The following is a 25,560-nucleotide window of genomic DNA, read 5'->3' on the forward strand; positions in this document are numbered from 1 at the left end:
CATTAGTTTAAAGACATGGTTTTACTTTAGTTTGTGATGTTAAAATGAAACACATTAAATTTTTGCACCTGGTCTGAGGCATGAGACATATACATACTGAATCCTGAAGGTGAAAGAATTACAAGCTCCTATGACCCCTGCAAAGTGAATGTGGAATTCCTAATATGAACAATTTGAAATGAAAAGTAACCATGCACTGAAACAATATCATGCATTAACTCATTAACCTTGAAAGCTATGACATTTACTATTAAAATATCTGAAGTCAGAACTGGCATTTTAAGGGCTTTTTTTGGGGGTGGTGTTGCCCAATCATAGATAACTCAGCTGATATCCATGATTATGGTTTTTAATTCAGATTAGCACCTTGTGTTCAACTCTAGTCTCTCCTCTCAGGTTTGAGACACTAACCTGAATGAAAAAAACCCTTCCATTTTTCTTGCCCTGTCTATAATTTTAGTTTAGTCAAGCCAACACAAAATAACATATTGCTTGGATTTGCCCTTTTCTGTGTGACTATCTCCTTACAGCTATTTGGCCTCCTTTACCAACAGATATTAAAGACTTAGATCTTGCTATCATCTAACTTTGGGGAACACCGTCTCAGTGTTTTGGGGTATGTTTATTGTGACAAAGCATTGTTAGCAAAAACATTGTGAAATATATGGCATAAGAGAGCACTGTTAAAATAGAAGACTGAAAAAGGAGGGGACTTCATACTAGAGGTACTTCATACTAGAAAGTGAATCAGAATCTAGAAACTGTGCTAATAATGGGACCCAGAAAGCACTGGATATCAGTCATGATTCTGGGAACGTGATTTGTAGAAAAAGGAACATAACTGCAAAGGAAAGGTAACACAACATCTGGAAGACAGCCATGATGCTTGGGAAAAAAGTGAAAAAATAACTTTTTTCTAAGATTAATTAACAACATCCCTCCTTTCAGAAAATCTACTAAATTTGGTGGTCAAATCAGCCACCAAAAGGTTGCGTGGTAATTAGTACTGGGTTATGAAGTGTTTCAGAACTGAATGTGCAGTACCCTCCAATGGTAATTTACTGCCCTGTGTGAGACGAATTGCAGTTTTTATTTTCCTCTAAGGCTAATGGATTTTGCATGACAAAATCTAACTCAAAACTAGAATTAACTGGCATTAAATTTCTGGCAATCCAAATAAAGAGATTGGCAGTGAGCATGCCTTGATACTGAACCAGCTTTTTAGCTACAGGGTTGGACAGAAATATAGGTGAGAGCTAAGGGGACTTTCTGAGACTTTTTGCAGAGATATGAGCTGCCAAAGAGCCCATGGGATAGAGTTCTGTCAATATGTAGGTGACTTCTGTCCCCAGCCCACCACTGAAAACAGTCTTCACCATGTTCTTGACATGGCACGCAGCAAAATTCTGCTGTGTCTGCAGCAATTAATTCCCAAAGTTTCCCAGTATGTGCAATTGGAAGCAATAGTGATACTTGCCTTTCTCTCCTGGTGCTCCTCAATCATGCTTTCCGCTTCATTTGCGCTTTTAGGAAGCCCCCCTGTTTCCATTAGACCTCTGATGTTTTGGGTCCAGTCTAGAATCTCCTTCGTCTCCAAGTTAAACTTCTGCCACTTATATGAGGCTGCCAGTTTCTCCTTCCTGCCACACAATGTGCAGTTCAGCATCATCCAACACAAAATTACCTAGTTGCCTCTCCCTCCCCATCTGCAGAGGAAGGTATCCTTAGAATCCAAATGAAGTCAATTCAAGCCTCATACTTTTTCCTTACAGCTCCTGACAGTGCTCAAGTTAAACCAAAATCAAAGGAGATGCACACTGCCTTGGAGACAACATGCTTACCTTATTTTCTACATCAGTTCATTGGGAAAAGAAAGGTAAAAAACCCTTCATAGCCATTGCTTCCAGTAACAATTAGACCTCAGGCACAAGCCTTTCTTGTTTTGGAAAGATTCAAGAAAAAAATGATCTTCTAGAGCCATCCAAAAATAAATCTTTCACAGGGGCTTCATAATAGATTTAATTTGGTAGTCTGGAGGCATTATAGTAACATTATTTAGTGGGATAAGGCACAAATTCATTATGTAAGTTTTCCCAAAGTCACATCACTGGAACTTATACTGAGTCACTCTTGTTCCAATGCAGGTGTCTTGGCTGTCTGTATAAACTTCGTAAAGGATCCTTGAAAACTTTTTAAAGGACCCTAGCAAGTAGATTTGAGACTCTGGGAGCAGCTTTGCTCCTGCTGAGAGATATACAGACCACTAGAACTCTTTACCTTTGTTTGGCCTGTTCCTGGAGTTGTAGCCAATTGTTTTTCATCTCCTGTTGCTTCATAGTCAGTTTGTCATTTATGGATGGATTCCTTGTGGAAAGGCGGAAAGATTCCAATTGCAATGGCTGCAAAGAGATTTATAGTGGGGTGACTTTATGCCAAATGCATAAGTTCATTTTAAGGTCCCAGTTTTCAAAAGCAGGCACTTAAATTGCAAAAACAAAATACACAAAGGGATTTGGTATGTGCACAAAATATACATATGCATTTGCAGGCAATCATCCATGTGAAGAAGGAGATGTGTGTGTTGCTTCACATGCACAAATGTTAATTTACAATTTAGAAATTGCAGAACAGGGGCAAACATCCAGGAAAATGAAGTAACCTCTACTAACTTAATCTTATAAAAGCCATGAAAATATGTCAGAAGCCACCAGATTTGCCTTTCAGCAGAAGACTAAAAAATCATTTGTATTTATTTCAGTTAACAGCAGCATCAAAACACTACTTTCAGTATAGACTTCTAGTTGATGCTGTTTTCCTTAAGACAGCCCGATCAACAGTAATGAAGCCCAGACTGAAAGTTGGTATCTTTCTTTTAAAACTTCATCAGATCAGTGAAAATGGAGAATTTTAATTATGCAGAAAAGAGAATATGCCGGGCTGGTTTTAATCCATAAGAAAAGTACAGATATTATACTTTGCACATGGTGTTTGTGACAGCATCAAAAAAATCCCAAACTTTGCTCATCTTTCTGTTTCCATGCAACACTCCCCCAGAGAGCCTTGTTAATGCTATCTGTGGAATGCTGACTAGTAATCACCCACGTTTCATGTGAGAATTACCTAACAAAGTCACAATGTGTGAAGGTATCACACATTTTGCCACTATTTGCATACTATTGTGAAGAAAAAGCTCAGAGGAAATTTGCAAAAGTATTTTCTATGTGAAAAGGCTTAACACTCTGGCCAACAGTGAAAACCGTGAGAGATTGTTATAGGATTTCTACTATGGCTAAACTGAAAAGAATTCTTCTTATTAAAACCATGCAATTATATAGGAACTCAAGATTAGTCCTAAATGGTCCAAACTGGCCATTTAAAAAAACCCAGAGCTGATCAGTCAGTTATACCCTAAGATTTTGGGGTTTGAGGTCTATGTCAGAAAGCTACATGCACTGTGGGTTTTGCATTTTAGTTCTAAACATTAAGTTGTGACTTCGATTCAAGTCAGTACAGAAACTGGGGGAAAGATGGAAAGTTAACATTTAAATTCCTCACTTTCCAAAATATATGACAGTCTAATCTGGCTTGTAGGCGAGGGCCAGAGAATCAGCCATCATATTAAAAAGGGACTTCTCAGATTTGATGCAGCAGGAAAAATAGCATTTGATATGATAAAGTACAATTAAGAAGCACAGTATTTTAACTGAGAAGAAATCTGTGTTGTGTTTGCATTGCAGTGCAATTTATACTAATGAATCTAAACAGTCAATCTGACCTGTGCATCATGGTTCCAAGAAGCAAAAATGAACCGTTCTACAGTATGCTTTCTACTTTCCCACTTCTTACCTCCATTTTGGACTTGATAACACTGATTTCTCTCTCCATCTCTTCATGTCTTCGAATCAGGTTTTCCACAGTTTCCACATCTTTCCCATAATCCAGTGCTTGTATGAGTACACTCTGGAGGGGGCAGTAGGATGTGCAGATGAAGATGACAAAAAGCAAAAGGGTCATATCTTAATTCTTTCTTAATTAATTTATTTCTAATTTTTTCTTAATAGTCTCCCCCTTCACCCCTTTGCATTGCCATCTGAATGTTCTTACTCTCTTTCAAAATATAAATAGGGCACCTTGTCTGTACTCTTTACAGAGATCAAACAAAAATTCACAACTCTTCCAAGAGTCAAAATCTTACTTAAGGGGTCTCTGGTTATTCACATATAAACCAGACAGGAATGCTTCCCTGCATGTCTCAGTCTTTCTTTTCCCTTTTTTCCATACACCGAAACAACCAAATATTTCCCATTAAACTGTGGCACAAAAATTTTCAGGTGTGTTTTATGAAAATATGGAAAATAAAATTGACCCTCAGAATCCTACCAAAAATGCAATCTTTTACAATGAAGAAATAAATTCATAAAAGTTGTTACAAAAATTTCAAACCAACTGCCTTGTAACTGAAGTATTACCACTATGTATCTGACTACTAACTCGTAATCAAATGAATATTCTTAGTTATGTGGAAGAAATAACACATTTTTATATAGCCTTTTTCTTCTGTTAGTCTCAAACTTATAATTCAGGATAGATATTTTTACTTCAGTTTTCTGAATTGAATAAGATTTTTTGTACAAATTTTTGAAGAAGTTACATGTTTCGTATGTCTCCATTGCACAGCAGGGAGAGATGCAAGCTACTGTTGAAAGAACTAGCTTTGAATTTGGAGCACTAGAAGTTGCTAATTGGCTCAACAGCCTCTGAAGGAGATGCAAGCCTGTGTCAGTAACATGGCAAAAAAATAGTCATTAGTCTCTTAGCTTCTTAGATTTGTATCCTGCTTTTTGCATCTTGCTGTGTTCCTTTCTTATGGAAGGATTTATTAGACTAAATGGAGATGTTTACAAATGTAAAGATGCTGCAGCTCCATTACTTGTCTAATTCTCCTTACAGTTAGGGGAAAGAAGGAGTCACTGCTGGAGGATGATTTACCTCATCTTCAAGAGGAAGTTTAAATTGGATATTGGATATAAGGAGGAAATTCTTTCCTGTTAGGGTGCTGAGACACTGGAATCGGTTGCCCAGGGAGGTTGTGAGTGCTCCATCCCTGGCGGTGTTCAAGGCCAGGTTGGATGAAGCCTTGTGTGGGATGGTTTAGTGTGAGGTGTCCCTGTCCATGGCAGGGGGGTTGGAACTAGATGATCTTGAGGTCCTTTCCAACCCTAACTACTCTATGATTCTATGATTCTATTCTATGATTCTAAGAGGACATCTGCAGTGTTTAATGACATTTCAGCGTTCGTACAAACTTGATACACAGACAACTATCAAAATGCCAGGGTTGATCATTGCTGGCAAAACAGAACCTTTCCCCATTTCAATGAACAAAATCCATGGACTTACCTTCTCAATAATTCTCTCTGTGATGTCATCAATTTCTCTAATTAAAGCATGAATCTCTAGGGCTCCCTCTAACTTCTTCCTGTATGCATTCAGGTTACCATGGAAACTGTTCCACCTTTTATTGAAAAGAATATTTTAGAGGCGTATTTCAGAGGTGAGGATTTCCACAACTGAATTTCATGATGCTCACTGAGATCTAAGTAAAAATACAGGATTTCTGAGCTACCTTACATATTGATCCCTTATGCACCACAATAGGGGACACATCACAGTGATAAAGCATTAGCCTGACAAGGCTATGTGGTTATATGTATTCCAAGTTTTCAGGATGATATGGAGGCTAAAACCTAAAAAGTACTGATACAGTTTCCTTAAATTCTCAATAATCTCACAATCCCAATCTTCATGCTTTTGGTTCTTAGCTAGTGGCTGTGAAGTAGCAAAAGCAATATGCACTTCACAAGGACAACCATATGAATAGATGGAAGTGTCTTAGCTTCATGAATCTAATGTGCAAGGTGACATGAAGCAGCATGTATGTCTGGAAGGCTAGAAACATGACTTTGATCCTGCTGGATTAGAAATCCTTCCAGCCAACTGCTCTGAGAGCCTTGAAAGACAGCTCCAGTGTCTGATGTTTGGTAGTCCTGGTGTTAAAGAAGAAAATACATGTCAATTCCTCCATTTATCCCAGCCCAAGATATCTAATCTTCCCTTCTTGCTTTCACTTTACAGAGAAACTTTAAAAGCAGACTCACTTCTCATTGAGCTGCTTCCGGCGCTCATATATTGTTTTTGTTTCTTCCTTGTTCTGCCTCTCCAGTTTCATGGCCAGGGCGTTGATAGCCCTGATGTGAGCATCATCCACTGTCATCTCCTGTAAAGTGAGAAAAGTAACAAAGGTATGTGTTCAAAATGCTTGTGACTGAGTTTTCCACTGAGGGAAAAAACCCAACAGCAACAAGCAAGAGTTTCACCTCACTATCGAGCATTTCAGACATAGAGGTTTGCTCTACTACAGCTGCTAGTCTTGCCAGTCCCTGATGAAAAGACAGTAAGGGCAAGAAAGAATACTAATGAATATAGATACAACAAAGATCTAGGTCTTGACAAGGACCCTCAGAGCTTCATTTCTAAGCCAGGCATCCCAGCAGGGGCTCATTCACTGAAGAATACTGAGTGTAGTTGTTGTTTACGTAGGTAGCTGCTGTGGAACACCTGATGTGTGGCAGATAGTTTCTCTGTCAAAAAGGTGGTGATTTGTGGCTCCTAGGCCTACTCACTGTTTTTGCTAGATATGCTTGTACAGAAATGCCTTCTGTACTGTGGACAACAGGCTTAAAATCCACACAGCCTTGGGAAACCCAGGTAACCCATGCCATTGCATTTTCTTCTAAGTCAACAACACTACATTTTGAAATGTATGTTATGTCTTCAAGATGACTTGCTTCACATGTACATACCATAGAAAGGATAATATTTGCACATTGCACATATAATCTGGACTACAGAGGAAACATTGTTCTGTTGGAGCATGACAGATGGCCAACACTGAACACTGCTCCAGGATTCAAAAATATTCTCTATTTTTCTAAGGCCAGTAAATCACAAGCTTAGCAGGGAGACATTAATCACTAGTGTAGTAGAAGCACAGCTGCAAGATGCCAGCACACGAGTAATATAAGTATCGACTTCATTTTATTTATTCTACATCCATACCAATGTGCCTGCTTCCGTATGTGCTTTACTAGTGTACACAGTCATAAAGTAAACAAGAGAAACCCTCAGACAGACAGAAACCCTGCAGCCTCCTCTCCTGGGACATAATAGCAGCCCAATGTGATGGAATATGAGTAGAAAAACTGGCGTTCGTCAATACAGGATAACTGCTCCCCACTCTGGTCTCAGATGGAGAAACCTAGACTGGATGGATGCACACACTGTGCCAGGACCAGCCTGTATCTGTTTGTATTGCCCTATGAAGTACTGTATAACTAAGAATCAACTATGAGTGTATCGCTGTCCCAGCCTTTTGCTGCAGGAATCATGTTCAGACTGGTACAGGAGCACTGGATGCAAGCTGATAGTACCTAAGGCCAAGAGTTTCTTGTGGTACACGAAAGCTACCTTAGTTTATGGAAAGACTTTCCTTTTCAGAGTCGTTCTGACTGGGACACTGGGATGTTTCTGCCTCTTTCAACATCATTCTTTTAGCTGGTACTTCCCTTGCTCCGTCCCTTAGCTCACAGTTCAGCTGGTGAGGACTGAAGGGCCGATGAAGGTCTCTTTCCTGGTGCTGAAGCTGAGTATTTTGGCTCTCTGTTCAAATCCAGTATTAAGGCACTGCCACAGGGAATTCTGCTGGGCTCTGGAAAGGGGAGCTCAAGGGTTTCTCCCAGGTGTCAGGAATATCTGTACTTTTACTTCATAGAACATAGAAGAGGATTGTTTCCTTCTGCTATTAGGCAACATAAAGGGAAGATGGGAGCTGCCATAGCAGGAATTGGCAATAAAATAACAGGCAAACAAAGAATAAAGAATATTAGGAGAGAACATTAGAGTAAACCTCACTCACAAAGTCCATTTTTAGTCCACTTCTGGGTGGAACTCACTGTGACTTTGTGGACTGCATGAACCAACCTGGAAATCTATTCAAATTCAGACTCACAAAGCCAGCTTTCCAGTCATGCAACACAATCCAAAATTTTAGGTTGTATCATGAGCTCCTGACAGCTCTTTTTAGACACTTTCAGAGCAGAAAGCCCAACGAGTGAGAATTCTACCTTGTTTAATGGCTTATAAAGGGGCTTGTAGCCCCCTGATCTTTTGCCTCCTCAGGGTAGTGGAACTGTATTTGCTACCTGGATATAGTGCTGAGCTGAATAGTTAACTGCTGGTTCTAGCCACACAAGGAATGTGCATGGAAAACACTTCTTACCCCTGATGTTGCTCCACGGAACTCATTCAGCTTTTTCATGAGCTGCAGGCAGTGTTCATAGTCATTTCCCACATCACCTACATTAATCATGACTTCCTGGGGAGATAAGCAGCAGACAGGCACACATTCAGGCTAAGAGTTCAAGACCACAGCATATCTCAGTGCTTATGCTGAAGCAGTAAGTTCTGTGATGTATCTGTAAATCACTGACTTACAGCTTCTGAAGTAGTCTCTTCTGATCTTTAGGTAATTATTGACATGGTCCTAACTCCTTCTCTAGTCTAATACTGATTATGGAAGCAAACTCTGAATGAAAACTTAGTAGATCAAGTGATTCTTCTTTCACCCTTATAAAAAGAAATTTTCAGATTTGATGCACAATGAGAGTGAGCGCCAGTTGCCAAATGCTTTCAATCTCTTCCATTCTAGTCTGCTTTCATCTCTCTGTGTTGATGGAGACATACAAGATGACCACCAGTATTTGCAATCACTTTATGTGAACATTTTACATGAGAACACGTGCTCATACTGTCCAACTGACTCTGGCATGGAAACACTCCAGAAAACATTTAGAATTTATTGAATTATTCCTTCCACATTATTTGTAGAACATGTCATGAATCTTCCAAGCAAACGACACTAATAAAATATGCTGGAAGATGACACCTTTATCGTAAGTGCAATGCTGAATAACAAGTCTCTAGGGTGCTGCTTGGATTGAATACTATAATCCATTCACCTTCTCTCTGATCCAAGCTTCCACCTGGTCCACCTTTTGGAGAAATTCCAGGAAGTCCCGGCTGTCCTCCAGCATCTTTCCACGAGCAGCAACAGCTCTCTTCAACTTCTCCCAGTGTTCCTGAAGCATGCGGACTCGGCGACGGATCTCTCCTGATTTTGGATGGCTTTTTGATACCAGGGCTTCTCCTTTCTTCATATTCAGAGGAAGAAATTAGAAACTAAGGTTGACACTTATTTTTAATGTGATTACCATGTTACATGACCTTTCTAGAAGGACTCTCCCACTTTCCTAACCTGGACTGCACAATAAATTACTAATATAAAATCTTACCACCCAAATAATACTGCTCAGCTGAAAGCTTTTGTGTCTGGGGGAACCAAGTACACTAGGATTTGAATGTTTCCCGGCCAAGAATGACACTCATGGTGTGGAAGCACCAAGAGAGGTATGATTGTGTCTTTCAGCTCTGTGATTTACTCAGTTTGAACAAGAATGCTCACAGATCAGTTATGAAATCCACTTTATCTTTTGTAGGAGTAATCACCCCAAGCAAGGAAGAAGTCAGTGATACCTTCCTATTTAGGCAATAAGGAAAGAGGGAAGTTCCCTAGATAGAGCAATTAACAAATCTCTTTGCTCTAAATTAACAGGATTACTTTTCCATGGCATAGCAACTGGGTTCTGGAATAGCAACTGGGTTCTTGCCACACAAATAGGATAGTTGACATAGAAGTGATGAACAAGCTAACCTTCCTTTTCATTTTATCCATCTGCCCTTCTCTGGATAACCAGCAATATTCTGTAAAAACACTAGCAGGTTGAGAGTTACCTTATAAACAGCTGTGATGATTTCTTCATTTGCTAGAATCTCTGCCTCAAAGACTTGATGTTTCTGCAGCAGCTTCATTTTGTCCTGCAGACTGCTAGGGTCTTGTATGGAAGGATCCTCTAGCTTCTGCATGCGCTCACTGATCCAGTCTTCTGCCTGCAGCAATATGACTCATCAGAGTTAGCATGACAAATACATGCTGTCCTGGGGCCTCCTCCCAAGACAGGTCATAGTCCTATGCAAGTATCTATCCCTGGGCTAGATAAATTGAGATAGGAGCTGTCAGCAGAGGTGGCTATCACTGTTCTACTTGATAGGAAATAAAAGCAGGTAGGAATGAGATTAATTTTTATCTGACCACAAGAATAATGAAAAACTCCTTGAATACCTCAAATTTTATCACTCTAAACAGATCATACAATCTTTTAGAAGATTAGATTAGATAGAAAGAATCTTTGAGCACATATGCAGCCTCAACGTTGTAGACATATTTAAAATGAGATTATAATAGCTAAACCTTGGATTTAGGTCTCTGAATTTCATTTCCTATCTCTGTCATTGACCTGTAAGATGGCTTAAGATTCTTGAGAATTCTGGTGCTTCAGCTATAAAAAAACCACTAACATTTCCTGATCTCAGTGATGCTGTGAGACCTAAATGGATAATGCAAAGCAAACAGTGCCTTACTGATGGGGCCAAGCACTAGTCAGATTATTTGAAAGCAAATACAACTCTATTTGCTTTTACACTTCATAAAATTCAAAATGGTCTACTCAGGAACATCACAGTCAGATGAGCAGGTGAACAATAAGGACTAACAAAACAAGAGTTATGTGTTTCTCTTAGGAAATTATTTTTTTTCAGGGATTTAAGGGTATTCAGAATAAATGGACAACAGGATAATGGGTTTTCCACTATTTTCTTTAAAGTCTGCTAAACTTTAGCCCTTAGCACTGAAGGAAATATTTGCTATCCATCAAAACACTGAGAGCTGAACACTTGACATATGTTGTAACTGATCCTTCTGTCCAACGCAGGAACAGCAAGTTGAAGCCAACTTTATCAGCTTCAAAGCATCTTGGCTGTCCTTGCAGAACTATGCTACATGCACACAAGACTTGACAACTGGAGGATTTTCTCAGTTAATTAATGATTTGAAATGCTGTTTCAGCTGCTGGAATTCTATAAACAATAACTGAAATAGCTTTCATGAGCCACGTGCTCTCCACAGACTGCCCCCCTCCAAAGCACAGTTAGAGACTCAAACAGGAGCCTTATGTCAAGGTTGCCCAGGGCAGCACACTGTCATCTGCTTGTTTAATTTCTGACACCCTCCTCACAATGTCGGGCCTTCTTCCTTCTCCAGCTACACATTAACAATTTAACATCAATTAACTGACCTCTCATTTGAATCGGAGAGGCTTTTCCATATGGATGAGAAACAAATGAACCCCCTGTATATATATATATATATATATATATATATATATAGCCACCTAAAGAGCAATTTAACACTGAGGTACAGACTTTGTGACAATGGGATAGTCTGTAAGTCTGTCTCACTTCTCTAGGACAGTGTAGGAGAGTGTGTCCTGTTTTGTGAGCTGCATGTGATCTTGAGTTAGTGATGCAAAAATTTGTTTGATCACTAGAAATTACTTTAGATGACTCCAGGAGGGAGAGTTTCCAGGTGGGTGGGACCTGAGCTATGGGTCTTGTTCTCCTAATAAGTAAGAATAAGCAATGACCTCATTGGTTTCACAACTAAACTCAAAACTCATCTCTGCAATTTAACTTCCCTTTGGGGACTATTCTCATATATGAACTCGTACACACCCAGAACATCACTAAAATCAAATTAAACATTCCATTCTACCCAACAGAGAAGAAGAAAGATATTACTGTAAGATTACTTTTTTGTTGTTGTTTTTATTCCTTGGTGGCATTCACATTCCACAGCAGTAGGCAATGAATGCAGATTATTGAGGTAAATGACCAGGTAGTTTGAGAGCAAAAACTCCCTATAGAACTCTTAACTGAATTTATGTGGAGAAAGTGAATGAGAAAAGAGAAATGTTCCTCATTGTACAGGGCCAGATCCTCTGCTTTAAGAGTGTGATTCAAGAATGAAGAGAGACAGCAGTCCAAGCACTGATTTGACAGTTACAGAGAGATGGGAAGAAATGCAGAAGTATTCTTACTGAATGGGTTGATTGTGTCTCTAGGAGGGCATTGACAATTTGTCTGCTAGAGAGGATGTTGGCAGTTCTGTGAACTTCCCATCAGAGGTACATTGCTCTTTTGAAAATATTAGCACTGTCCAATGCACCATCCAATCCATCCACTCCCATCTGGTAGTCCATAAGGTGGACTGACCATTGATGGTGGACTGGTTCATGAGATTGATTGACAGAAAACATCTAGCTAAATAATATGAGTTAATATTTGGCTGTGTAAATAATCCCTGATAAAGTTTATTTAAATAAACAGCATGAAGCTCTGGCTCTTTAGTGGAGCCAAAGAATAGGTAATTTAAATGTCTGAGTATTTTTGAGCCTGGGGGGATTTCCAAATATAGTGTGCTGTAAATTGAATTTTAGCAGGCTTTTTTTCCTTTAGATTACTTTTTCTTAAAAAAAAAATAAAATAACAAAATTAAAAACCTATTTGGTTGTTAGCAGCAGCTGTGTTACAGGCATTCATTCTCCTTAGATGACAATCATAATTTGTCCTGTGTCATGATATGTGACTTCTTCATGGGTTGGGAGTTGATAAGCACCTCTAGTTTTTCTTTACATGATGGAGAATGTTCCCTGGGATGCAGCAGTGGAAGGGGTACATACCAGGCCAGCAAAAGTGCTTGCAAAATCCCTCTGTGCCTGGGTGCTGTTGTTTATGCCAGCATACTGGATGCTAGCACATTTTTCAGTCACACACATTGTGCTGCCCTTTGAAAGCCTGACCTACTGTGACTTTCCAACAGCAGTGCCAAGAGCAGAAGTACTCAGTTACAGGACTAAGGCCAGAACAGGAGACACACAGATGAACACATTCTTCAGAGACTGGTCTGCAGAAGCTGATGAGCTATGCTAAGTTACAACACTGTTCTGAAGGCCTTTAGCGACACGCACTAATAAAGCTTGGCACCCTTGCCATAAAGCTTTCTCCTTGGTATTCACCCTAATTTGAAAAATCTTCTCTTTCTCACCACAGGAAACACAAGGTAGGAGTGGGCTGTTTTCCTTTTGTTAGTTTTATTTTAGCAGATATGTGTGTGTAAACTAGCTGTAACAGGCATAATGACACAACGATGGTATCGTAACAGCACTGGCATTGGAGCACCCCTTTGTTTGAACGTGGGAAAAGATGCCAAAAGGGAATAGATGTTCAATTTACCTAATCACTGGCAAAGGTGAGCACTTTATCCAATGGAGATAGGCAGCTCCCCTGCCTTCCATCCCATCCCAGTCTAAAACCCTCTTACCTCTTCCAAGTTCTGGTAGAAAAGTGCCAGAAGAAGGGCAGTCTGCAGTTTCTCTCTCCTATTCTGGGATAGATTCTTGATCTGCTGCTTCCTCTCACGAATGGTATTCAATTTGTGCTGGATCTTTAGCCCTTCCAGTCCACCAACCTTTTCTATCCTGCTTGCCTGTTCTTGAAGAGACATCATCTGAGAAGAGGCAACAAATCTAAAATTACTTTAATGCTTCCAAATGGTGTAAAAGAAACAAAAACCTCCTTTCCGTATCTAAAATCCTACTTTTTTTCTGGAATAAACCAAGAATAGCAGTGACAAGTTAACTGGCATTTCCCCCACCCTCACCCTGCAGTATGTCACATCTATGATGTCGTTGTTGGTCTCTGTAGTGTACACTGGCTACTTAAGTGATTTAAAGCTGTAGCTCCAGGATTCCTTTGCCACTGATCATATGGTGCTGGGAATCAGGGAGCAAGCCTGATATCTGAGTGTTCATGTTTTATTGTTTTGTGGAAATCAGGTGTTGGAAGGTAGCTATCAACATGAGTAATCAGTCTGGCAGGGAGCAGGCACAGGTTCTGGGAGCTCATTCCTTCTGGAGAACACAAGCACAGCAGCACATCTGAGTTTAGACCTAGCCTGGATGAATTACAGCAGTGCCCATCAGCCAGGCAGATTCCTTTACATGTGGGTGAGCAATACAGCATCTGTTCTAAGGGTGCGAAGAAGCTAGCCAGTTTGGTACAGACATTGTATAGTAAATGTCTATTTAAATAATTAGACAAGTCATCCCCTCTGACCTATTGTATTTTATGTGCTTTAAAAACCACTGTTGTTTTTTTTTTTAACGAAAATGCAGAAACTTCTGATACCCATAACACACAATATGGCCTGTATATATTTCTTCTGGTAAGTCCCACAATTCAACTTCCTAAGGAGTTTTCCTGTCTACTGAGAGACAGTACAGGCAGGATTTGGGTATGGCATGTTTAACACTTGTTCTTTACTGCTCTGCCACCTATTTCACTAAGCTTCCCCATTTTCTTTTTGGTTCAAGCATATCAGGCATATTACACATGTCAGCAATTTCATGTGTAGCTCATGGGTTGGCAGAATATTTGTTGTTGATTTTTGTACCTTTTCATCCTGTGATGCCAAAAGTTTCTCAAAAGCCTCATGCTTCCTTATCAGTTGTTCTACTTCATCTACAGAGTTTCCGAGGTCACTGCTTTTCAAATAGATCTATAAAAAGAGTTGAATATTTTTGTCAATGGAGTAATTATCACATAAACCTGATTCATAAATGTAAGGTGAGGTATTAACTCTGCAGTTGGGAGTGTACTTGAGAGGGAAAAAAGGAACAGAAGGCAACTGAAACTGGAAATTAAATCATAGAGCTCCATGGTCTTAAGCAAGAAAGAGAAGCTTTAATGGGTTCAGTTAAGAAAAGTGACCTATCACAGTTTATCATAATCACTAAGTCACAAAGCTGGAATTCCAGAGGCTTAAGCCATCCTTGCCATCCAACACAAGATCAACAAATACTGTTGTGTCTGACAGATGTCTGCATTATTCTTCTTAGAAGACTTCCAATAACAGAGACTTTGCAGCCTCCTTGGGCAATTTATTCCAGTGCTTCATTACCTTTACCATTAGCAAGATTTTCCACATATCTATCCTAAAAATGCATTGCTAACACTTCACCTCATTGCATACCGCCCTCTCCATCACACTAAGGAGATAATTCCTTTTATATTTGCTTTAGCCTTGCATTTGTAGCTTTGTACCTGTTTGGAGGCATTTTGCCTACTGGGATTTCTGTCTTATCTAGGCTAAAACTACCCTGATCTGATCAATCGTACCACAAAGGCTGTGTCTTGACTCCAGTTATTCTTATTGCCTTCTTCTGGGTTTTCTCCATTTCCACTGATTTTGAAACAGGGTTCCTAATACTTGATGCAATAAGTGGCAATAAGCAACAAGGCTGCCACAGTGAAGGTAGTGAAGACAGCAGAGAGATTATGTCTTTCAAGCTGTAATCTTCTGCATGTACCTGTGTACGGTGCTTACCTTTACCACAATACTATGAACTCAAGTTCACCTTGCAATCTAATATAAGCTTCCAGAAACTTTTCAGAAGAACTGCTATCAGACCATTGTCTCCATCCTGTATGTACACATCTGATTATTCTTGAAAATGCCATAACTCGCACCTATACCAAGTGCATTATATGTGTTACTGTCCCAGGCCATACATCGCACTTGCCTGCATTAATTTTACTTACTGTCTGTCCTGTCAGTCTCTGATGCAGAAAGACTTCAGTCTAAAATAACAAACGCAGTTTTAAGGAAACTGACCACTGCACTATTCACTTTAAACACTGTGAGGATCTTTTCTAACTAATTCAGATACATTTCTAAGGCAAAACTGTGTTTCTTGGCTCTTTCCTGATGTGAAGAATGCTGACTGCTGAACTTACTTCTTCACTTACTTCTTCCATGCATTCTGTTACATTCAGTTTTGCCAAATTTAAAAGAATAAACTATGCAGTTATCTATTATCAACAAAAAGTTACGAGATTTTCTACAGAGCAGTAGGATTTTATTCCTTTCCAGTGGATTTAATTGCCTTCAGTTTCTTCCCTTATTTAATGACAATATCAGAACAAAATCTCCAGTCAGAGGCTCTAATGGAACAGGAGATAAAATTACCTGTGGACAAGATTCACAGAGGAGTGGACATGACTGGACAGACTTTTGGAGTTCAGGTTGCTACGGGGAACTGCATTTGTCAGCTGGGACATAGTACTTTGTAAACCATTTTGTGAGTACATGAAATCATAAGTATTTAGATAAAGATAAGAAATTTCAACCATAACTCTACCTGGGTAAAGTACAATTAGTGCAGACGGAAGAAGGATTGGAGATCGATGATATAATGTAAAAGAATTAAGAGGCATTCTTTATAGGAGAGAAAAGGCATTCTCCTCAGCTACTTTAGAAAACTAGTAATGATGTTCATTGTCTGCATGGCAGTATCAGATGACTGTTTAATCCCACAGGGCATGTTCTGAAGGAGAGGTTTCCCAGGCATGTGTCATGTGCAGGGGAATCCACACCTACTTGTCAGGGTCTGAGTGCACCGGTAGGCTCTGGTAGCTCTGACCATCCCCTGGACAGCTCTCTTGCTCCCTTCTGGGGGTCCCTCTGAGGCTCAGCCCTGGCCCTAGCCCTGCCTGAGTTGCATAGAGGGGAGCTCTGAGTCCTGCCCTGGTCCTCTTGGGCAGACCCCAGATTTCAGGCATTACCTCACTTTATTCCCTTGATCTCCAGCTGGTCGATAGAGCCCTTGGCAGCTCTGGCTGAGAGGACTGAAGGCCAGACTTGGCCTGACTTTCTGGTTTATTTTTTGGGCAGTTAACGAGAGGGATATTTTGCATATACAGAAAACCACACAGAAGAGTATCATGCCCAGACTAGATGTTTGAACTGCCCTATACTAATCCATGCCAAGTATTAAGAAAAAGGTGAATAAATCTCAACACAGTAATCACTGTTAAGAAGAGGGGAAGGCCCCTGTACAACACGCCTAAATTTTGGTAAGTCTGGCCCGTAAATCACCAGGATGCCTAAAGAAATGCATTAACATTAATGCCTCTTCATGTTAAATACAACCCCCAGCATGACAGATATCCTGTCATTCACACTTCAATCCTCTGATCTATCCTCCTCATCAAGTGTATGAAATTTGACAGATTATATTTTTTTAGAGTGTTTTTGTATTTGATTTGCTCTTGTGAAGGAAGATGCCCACATATGTGGGCTCCAGGTCTGTCTACTCTAATGCTTTGTTAAACCACTAATGATTACCATCCATATTTACACTGCTGTTACTAACACTGAAATAGAAAGTTATCAGCTGAATCTCACTCACTCCTGTTCAGGGTGTACAAACATACATCCACATGCTTCATCTCTATTTTGGTGTTTTAGACACTACCTTAGCTTCTCTGTCATATTTTGTGGGTTATCTACCATTTTTGGTCAAAAAAGTTTTATCTTCTGGACCTTCATTGAATAATTGTTAGTAGCGAACCCGCAAGCTTTGTGATACCTGAAGAAATGATCAGCCATTAATTTGCCTGCTCATATATCTGTGGTGGAATAAAAGGGCAAGGGACATATGCTGATAAAGATAGTTTCTTTCTTTGGAAGAAGAGAACAGAGACATCTGAGAGCATGTGTGGGATAGTGAGTCATAAGCAGCTGCCACTGGAGTGCTCAGTGCCTTGCTCCCACTGAAGATCCCTACATACAAATAACACTGAGCATTCAAAGCTCTGCTCCTTCAACTATTATAGCGCTGGGAAAATGTCCTCCTGATTTCTGAAAGCTTTGGACCAGGTCCTCCAAGAAGAAGCTTGTGCAAATGCTCTTGAGAAGCAAGGTTTTAATACTGAGAAAGAAAACTGGTGCAGAAGAAAACTGGCTATGTACGTTACAGGCAAGGCAATGGCAATATACTAGAAGAAAGGAGCCCCAGTAGCATCAACAGTGCTACTCGGAGAGCTGGTGAGATGAAAACTTTCCATTTGTCTTTTGAACAGAAATCTTATGACAGCAATTGCTAGAATCAGAACTGCAACATTCTTTTCATTTAAGCATTTGTTATACCAATCCGAAAGCAGAATGGAAACTGGCTGCTATGCCAAGATGCTGGCCTGTAGCCAATTACATCACTTTTTGGCATCTTTTTAGACAGGTCCCCAAACTCCTGCTTTGAATAAGACGTGTTAATTTCACATACTAAACACTGCATAGCTATGCTCAGGTAATCTACCAGGGTCTCCCACTGCACACAGCAGGTAGAAACTTTCTTTCACATTTGTTTCTGTTATGAATCACAGCACGTCATTAGGAATTCGGCATAGGCACAAAAAAGCACCAAAGATTTGACCACTTGCTATTTAATGGACTCTTTTTTAAGTGAAGACTTGCAAGGATTCTTAAACCACAAAATGGACTTGGCCCTTATGAAATTTGAAATGGAGCATGTAACAAATAGCCAAGTTATTAACAATGCAAAGCAGAGAAATAGAAGTTTTAACCCTACTTTTTCACTATTTCTGAGCTCATTGCATAGATTTAGCCAGCCTGCCATAAGACCTTTCAGATACAAGGTAACGCAGAACTTAATGCAAAGTCCAATAAAAAAATGTTACTTTTAAATAAAATAGTACTATATACACACTTATGTGACAGCACAGGTCAGCTCTAGCTTTTGGAAAAATACTGAAGGAAACATTTTAGTCATTAGGATAACTAGGCTCTCTGGATACCACAACTTCACATTTATACACACTGGAAGCTGACACAGCCCCCCCCAAAATTAGTTTTCCAAGAAGTGTCATTTTTATTTCTCTAGAAGAAAAACTATTTTAAGTATTTGTGCAAATCCACCCCCTTCTCCTTCTGTTCTTCACAGTGTATCAAACTCCACATATTTTGCTCCTCTCTGCCTGCCCTTGAATTGCTGCTGAGATTGCAGGAACTCCACTGAAAATCTTTCAGTCTTAAGCATGTACAAAAAGCCAGAATTACTACCAGTTTCAAATGCCTTCACTTAAAACATGCAATTAAGTCCAGACTCTTGCCCATATAGATAACAAAGTATGATTTGACTTAAGTCTAATAAAAGTAAATATAAAAAAGAATTAATGAAAGAATATTTACACTTAGTAAACAAATGTGCTCAACATCATGATTATATACAGTTCACAAATACACTGTACTACGCTTCATTTCAGTAAAAGTTATAACAAGGTATGATACTATAACCATAAGAGGACTAAAACACATTGAAGTTGTTTATATACAAAAAACCCTAAACCAGATCACCTTTTCTATCATACTGTTATCACATTATTGGCCTCTGATCTCTCAGTCTAGGTGTGAAATTCTAATGTTAAATGCATTTAAAATTTCCTTCCTGCCTCCCACTGCATTCTGTCTCATCAGCGTAAGAATCTAAAGATCTGATATTGGAAATGCATATGGGAGAAACACAGAGAAGTCAGTGTTACTGCTACAATCTCTTCCTCCCACCTATCACTTTCTTCTTCAAAATTTGCATGCTTAACCCCTGTAAAATAGTAGGTGTTAGGCCAGAATCCTATGCCATACAACATCATCATTAAAATATTTACTTATGAAACATTTATCTGAAGGCAGACTAAATTCCTCCTAACCTCCCCATAGTTTCATTGCTAGAAACTTTGCTGGAATATCCAAATTCGACATGCTATGGAGACTAAATTCCCTTAATTTCCCTGAGGAAAGGGTGGGACCTCTCTTTTTCTAAGGGGGAAAAAAAGTGATTTGCTCCTACACACTGAAGTATTTTGGGTTTTGAAAACAAGTATTACTTGTAAAAGTTACAAAACTAGGAGTTAACCATTTAGAAATACAGAACAATCTGACAAGTATGAAATTGTGAAACAGTGAAACAGAAAACAAACAGGAAAAACTACATCGAGGATTTGTACCAGGTCCCAGACCAACTAGCAGAGAAGAAAATCAGTTCTTGGCTCTGAAGTCTTGAACCTTCAAAGTGCGGGGCACTATGGCCCACTTAATGCAAAACCTGTAAGCACATGCATAGCATTGAGCATGTCAAGATGACAATAGTACTGTAATGATTAAAATGAAACACTCGTTAAATGCTCAATCAGATCAGAATGCTCAGCTTCGTTTTGAATGGACCAAGCTGTAGCTACAGCCTCAGTGACAGCTGAACACAAGTAGCTTTCCGATTGTCCCATAAGACACCTCTAGCAAGTGGGAACGTGGCAGGAAGCATGCAAAAAGAAATCCACATGGCTTGATTAACACAGATTAAAACTTCTGTTTGCAAACGTTCCTAGAATGGAATGGAAATCTTCACCACTCTCCTCCCAGATCCAAAGGATGCGATGTTGACAGCTATAGATGGACACCACGCACCTTCCATGTCTCTGTGAGTTGAAGTCATGGTATGAGCTGGTATGTCTGTCAAAAGGTTGTCAGGGCATACACTTCTTAGAGTGCACGGTTCCTGAGAAGGTCTCAATCCAGATCTTGCCCAATGGTTAGAAAGCAATCCTGAGCAGCAAACTGGATTCACTGATAGAGAGAGGCCAGCCCCAATCTCCACAGGGTGAAAGGGTGGACCAGCTATATCTGCATCATGTGTTTTGATAAGGATTGTTGGACTTGGGCTTCTTCTAAATTCTCTTACCACCTGGATAGGCATAGCAGTCCAAGGGGTGGCAAGTATCAGGGTGATTTTGGAAACCTTGTGGTGAGCAGGTGTTAGACCATCACATGGAGTCCTTCTAAACTCTGGCCTAGATGAAGGGTGGTTCTGAAAGATAAGCAACTCTGGATCTAAATCTTTGCTTGTGACCTTGTTCCCACTAGCTGAATGTTCTCTTCCAGTCAGCACAGCTGGGGACAGCCATATATCTCTGGAGACAGTCTGCTGGGGAAGGCCAGGATACTTAGAGGAAGTCACATGGAATCTTGTGATTTGAAGGTCTGGAGATCCACCTGAAGGGAAGCCTTGTTTTAGTTTCTGGGATCCTGTTGGAAGATCAGCTGGAGTTTCAGGAACCTTCTCTAATTGTGGCATGAGCAGACTTGAATGGGCATGACTGCTTTCATGGGAATCTGCTCGAAAAGGCTTTATTGTCAAGCTGCAAGTTGAAATGTAAAGCTTCATTGAAGTATGGAGGTCTGGCATTTCGACATTGCACTGGCTACAGCCATGTTGGGATGGCAGAGAAACGCAAGGTTCCAGGGATGCATGCAGATCTTTGCTGCAGAGTGTAGAAACATCTGGAATAGCAGACAGATCAACGTCTAGGCGTGATGTCCAGCTTGATGGAGATTTGCAGGAAAGGATATCAGGAGGCAAAGACACAGCAAGCTTCAAGGGATCGTTTTTGTCAGGATAAACATGATGAACACCTTTTTCTCTTCCTGAATGCTGCTTGTAGGACGCAGATGTTGACTGAGTGCCTGAGCCCTCATATCCATGGCCCTGTGGATCCCCGGGAGGACCGGAACACCTGGGTGTCTCATCAGAAGGACTGACACAGTGACTAGTGGTCCCAAAACCTTTTCTCCGGTCCGTGTGTGCCAGGACGACATCTAGCTTTGAACAGTAAGCTCCAGAAGACAGACTGCTTGGTGTTGATTTGGCATTTCCTGAAGCAATCTCTGCAACTGCTTGACCAGTGGGAGGATGCCATGCTGATGCCTGCATCTTTTGAAAAGGCCTGTCCCGCACAGCAGATTCAAAAGAAGGAGGTGGGATAATTCTGCTGGAAGACAGCATCACTTCCACAGTGGAGACATAGGTTGCAGATGAAAGTTCGCAGTGATGGTCCCTGCATGACATTCTGAAGCTTAGTCCTAAACGAGGCAAAAATCAAAGCCACAGAAGCTTTCCTTTCCCCCTGTTTTTAAAACCAACTCCTAATCCTTTTTCCTTTGGCACTGGAAATTTCCATTCTTCCTCTGAAGCAAAGGAATGAGAGATGAATCAACATTCTCCAGGAAAAAAATTATAAATAAAAAAAAAAAATAAATAAAAATCCACATTCAAAATAAAAAAGCACAGCTCTTCTACTACTGCTACCACCGCCTGTCACGTCTGCAAGTGATATGAGTGTGGGATGGGCAGTAAGATAAATTACCGAGCATGAGGCTCTGCTCCCAGAGTGTTCTGACAGTGAGGCTGCAGACAGAGTAGGAGGGAGCCAGAAACGCCTGCCAGAGACAGCCTGCGAACTCGCTGTTATTTCATGTGTGAAAAAAAGGAAAACAGCAAACCTGAGCAATGTATCTGCTGCCGTGAGAAGGTTAGAGCAGAGCAGAGCGTGCTGGACACTGCTGTTGCTCACGGCAAAAAGTAGTTTATTCCTTCTTTCTCTTTTTCGGCTGCTGCTTGTCTGCACTCCGAATGGCAAGATCTCAGTTCACAGGTCTTGGGAGAGTTTCCTACAACAGTTCCATGCAATGGTACAACCCAATTCATAATAACAAAAAAATTAAAAAGATAGATGTTTGCCTAATTTTATCCACATGTGCTCTATTTTCTTTAGCATAGAACAATCCGAAACTAAATTCTGCAGAAATCCTTTGAAGGTTTGAGTAACTTGGAATGTAATATAAGATGCTGGCATAAAGTCAAACCTGCCACACTGGCACAGACAGTGAATGAGAGAGCACTTCTCAGCAGTAGTTCTTAGTTTAAAATGATCCTCTGTTGCCTTCTTTCTTCCCCTGTTCCTTGCTGCTGGGGGAGAGACTTGCTCTAAGGCATAAGGATTACAGGGAAAACAGGATAAAAATTACAGGATGGCAGAAGCTGCTTTCTCACACATATTTTGCAGATGTGCAAAGTGAGATGAACGTGACTGAGCTTTGCCTCAAACACAGAAGTCAGAAGAAACACAGGGGTGGAAAGATTGCTTATATTTGTTTGCCTTATAGGAATCCTTTTTGAATGTGTGTTTGCTTTTGTCCTTTCTGAAAGCAACAAATGGCAAAGTTCCCAATGAGAAAGCGGTTTGAGATTCTTCAGTTGATGCCTTGGCTGAATACTTTCTGAACACGTTTGAATGGACTGTTTTCCTACCATCCTGTCTATCTCTCTGGGTAACAGAGTCTGCATCACTAGGCAGCCACATTTTAACTCCATATAGTAGTAACACAGCTCCATCCAAAAGAAATATATTCTTCAAATGCAAAGAAATAAAATACAGATATCAACTAAAGAACCTCAGTTCATTGTCAAATAACATATACTGATCCATCATATGGTGGCAGCTGCAAAAGACAGCTTTGTGGTTCTTGCTATGGGAGCCCTGCAGCACAGCAATAACCCCTTTGAAGAATGAACATGCTTGGTGATGAGAAAACAAAATCAATATGGGATACCCTGGAAATATAGGAATTCCAGCTGTAGAGGATCAGAACAATGTTGCTGCTTCTATTCAGGACCAGGCTGATGCATTTAATGCACATATTAAGGAAGGACTAGAATCCAGTAGGAAGTGAAATCCTTCCTGTTCTTTCATGAGCAGCAGCAAATGAACCTCCTCTTGCAATGATTTGATCACTTTATTGATTTCCTCACATAAATTCTTCAAACATATGGATTATTTTGCATGTAAACACATTTAGTCTCCATCTTCTCAGCAGCATAAGAGCCTAAACTTGCAACACTGTATACTCACTGTGAACTGATGCTGCTTTTGAGATGGACGTGATTGCCAATATTTCTAGGTCTCAAACCAGTAAAACTGTCTTAAAGATAGCAAAGTGTGATTTAAAATGAGCAGGTAGCACTGGAATTTGTGGAGTACAGCTGAGATGCGCTTTCACCAACACTTTAGCCCTGAGGTAAACTGATGTTCCCGGGTAGCTGCCTTTTCTTCATGGTATTTTTTCTCAGTGTCAGCTGTGTGTTAAAACCAAGATGACAAGAATGGGCAACACAGGCGTGTATTATCATGATGGAGGAAAGCTAGTAATCCCTGAAAGGAAAGCTGTTCACATTATTGGCCTAATTGGTGCATCCGTAGTGAGAGTTGAAATTCATCCTGAACGCTGACAGTTCACCGAGGATCAATTTGTTTGCGTCCTTTGATATGAACAGATCTAGCATCTCTTCTGCCCACCTACCAGCACTTATACGTTTCCCAGATTAAATCTGAGCACTAATCCATAACAGTCTTTTCCAGGCGTTGTGGCATCTTGGAAATGGTAGGGACTGTGTCAGTGAAGGAGGAGACAGATGGCAGACTGTGATACCCAGATTACTGATTTCAAAATCCGTGGTGTTCTATAATTTCCTGGTATATTGCAGGTAGATACCTGGTCACTGATAGCATTGTCAGAGACATCTGTCTAGATTGTTACACCACTGTGACCTACTTTTCTACTTTATAACAGTAACTCTGGGAGCATGTAACTGTAATTCCTTACATGCACAGATGTTTCACAGAAGAAACAATTCTTCAAGCAATAGTGATATTCTAGGGATTAAACATAAGTAAAAATTAGAAACAAAAAGAAAATCAGATGCAGAGCATGGTGGAAGGAACGTAAGGGCATATGACAACTGTGGCTGCTCCATTCTCTGTACCTGCACAGATGAGACTAATTTGCATCGTTCCCGTCTCCTTATTATTCTTTGTCATTCTCCCTGACCATAAAATATCAAGGACCAATGGGAGAGACAGGCAAGTATCCATGCTTTACTGTTCATCTTCTGTGAGAACAACTGAGTATCAGGCTCCTTAGAAATTCATAGAGAAGATACTACAAGACAAAGATTCTGATAACAGATCTGGCCTTCGTGGTCCTTGGGGTTACAGTCTTTATTCTTAGGCTTTGCTTTGGCTGAAGAAACTTGTGGCAGGAGGTGGGTACTCTGACTGATCTTACCAAGAGAATTTACCCAGTCTATGATGAACACCCACCCCTTTTGAGGCAGTCTGCGTCTCAGCATATGGCAATGGTAAACTCATTTGAATAAATAAGTAATATGAAGCATAGTTTACTCATATAGAATGTGCTAGAGCATAACCAAAAATACCAGCTCCAATCCCTTTCATGTAAGAGTAATATAGTCTTTTGCAACCAGGACTCATGACTGAGGGGCAAGAATGAACACTAAACCGTAGTAACTTCCTATACATCTACCTCTGAGGCATATACAAAGCAGATACTATGGTCACAGTGCCTCTGCACGTTGGCTGATCTCCATGTCATGGAAAGAGAAAGAACACAGTGGCCAAAGTTTTGTAGTTTACATTTCCCCTGATGCTGCTGCCCATACAGGAGCTTAGCAATGATGTATTACTGCTTCGTAGGGAACTGAGATAGGTATAATGCAAATTGTGCCATTTGCTAACTAAGCGACAGATTAAGTTTTTTAATGGGCAGACTTACATAATATCTTACTCCCAAAACCTGAGCTTAGGTGAAACTCTCTTAGTTTCAACCTTTGGCACAAACTCAAAGTGCAGGGAAAATTGTAGGGAATTACGAAGATCTGCATTTCCTTCAAGGAATGAGTAGCAGAAGGATCCAAGCCCATGTGTTCCAAAGGGTTAAGTATA

The 25,560-nt window shown here is 40.2% G+C and overlaps 1 protein-coding gene across 1 annotated transcript in view; it reads right to left on the reverse strand.

The window, feature by feature from the left end:
- Nucleotides 1-25,560, reverse strand: part of SPTBN5 (spectrin beta, non-erythrocytic 5) — a 95,107-nt gene that overhangs the window by 25,737 nt on the left and 43,810 nt on the right. The window contains exons 35-44 of the mRNA XM_065682870.1: nt 14,525-14,629; nt 13,394-13,579; nt 9,910-10,065; nt 9,078-9,269; nt 8,339-8,434; nt 6,159-6,277; nt 5,401-5,515; nt 3,847-3,960; nt 2,278-2,399; nt 1,478-1,640 (exon numbers count right to left, since the gene is read on the reverse strand). Coding sequence (XP_065538942.1) covers nt 1,478-1,640; nt 2,278-2,399; nt 3,847-3,960; nt 5,401-5,515; nt 6,159-6,277; nt 8,339-8,434; nt 9,078-9,269; nt 9,910-10,065; nt 13,394-13,579; nt 14,525-14,629 — 1,368 coding nt within the window. The remainder of the gene's footprint in view (nt 1-1,477; nt 1,641-2,277; nt 2,400-3,846; nt 3,961-5,400; nt 5,516-6,158; nt 6,278-8,338; nt 8,435-9,077; nt 9,270-9,909; nt 10,066-13,393; nt 13,580-14,524; nt 14,630-25,560) is intronic.

This window comes from Lathamus discolor, chromosome 6, assembly GCF_037157495.1.
Source record: "Lathamus discolor isolate bLatDis1 chromosome 6, bLatDis1.hap1, whole genome shotgun sequence".
Lineage (NCBI taxonomy): Eukaryota > Metazoa > Chordata > Aves > Psittaciformes > Psittacidae > Lathamus > Lathamus discolor.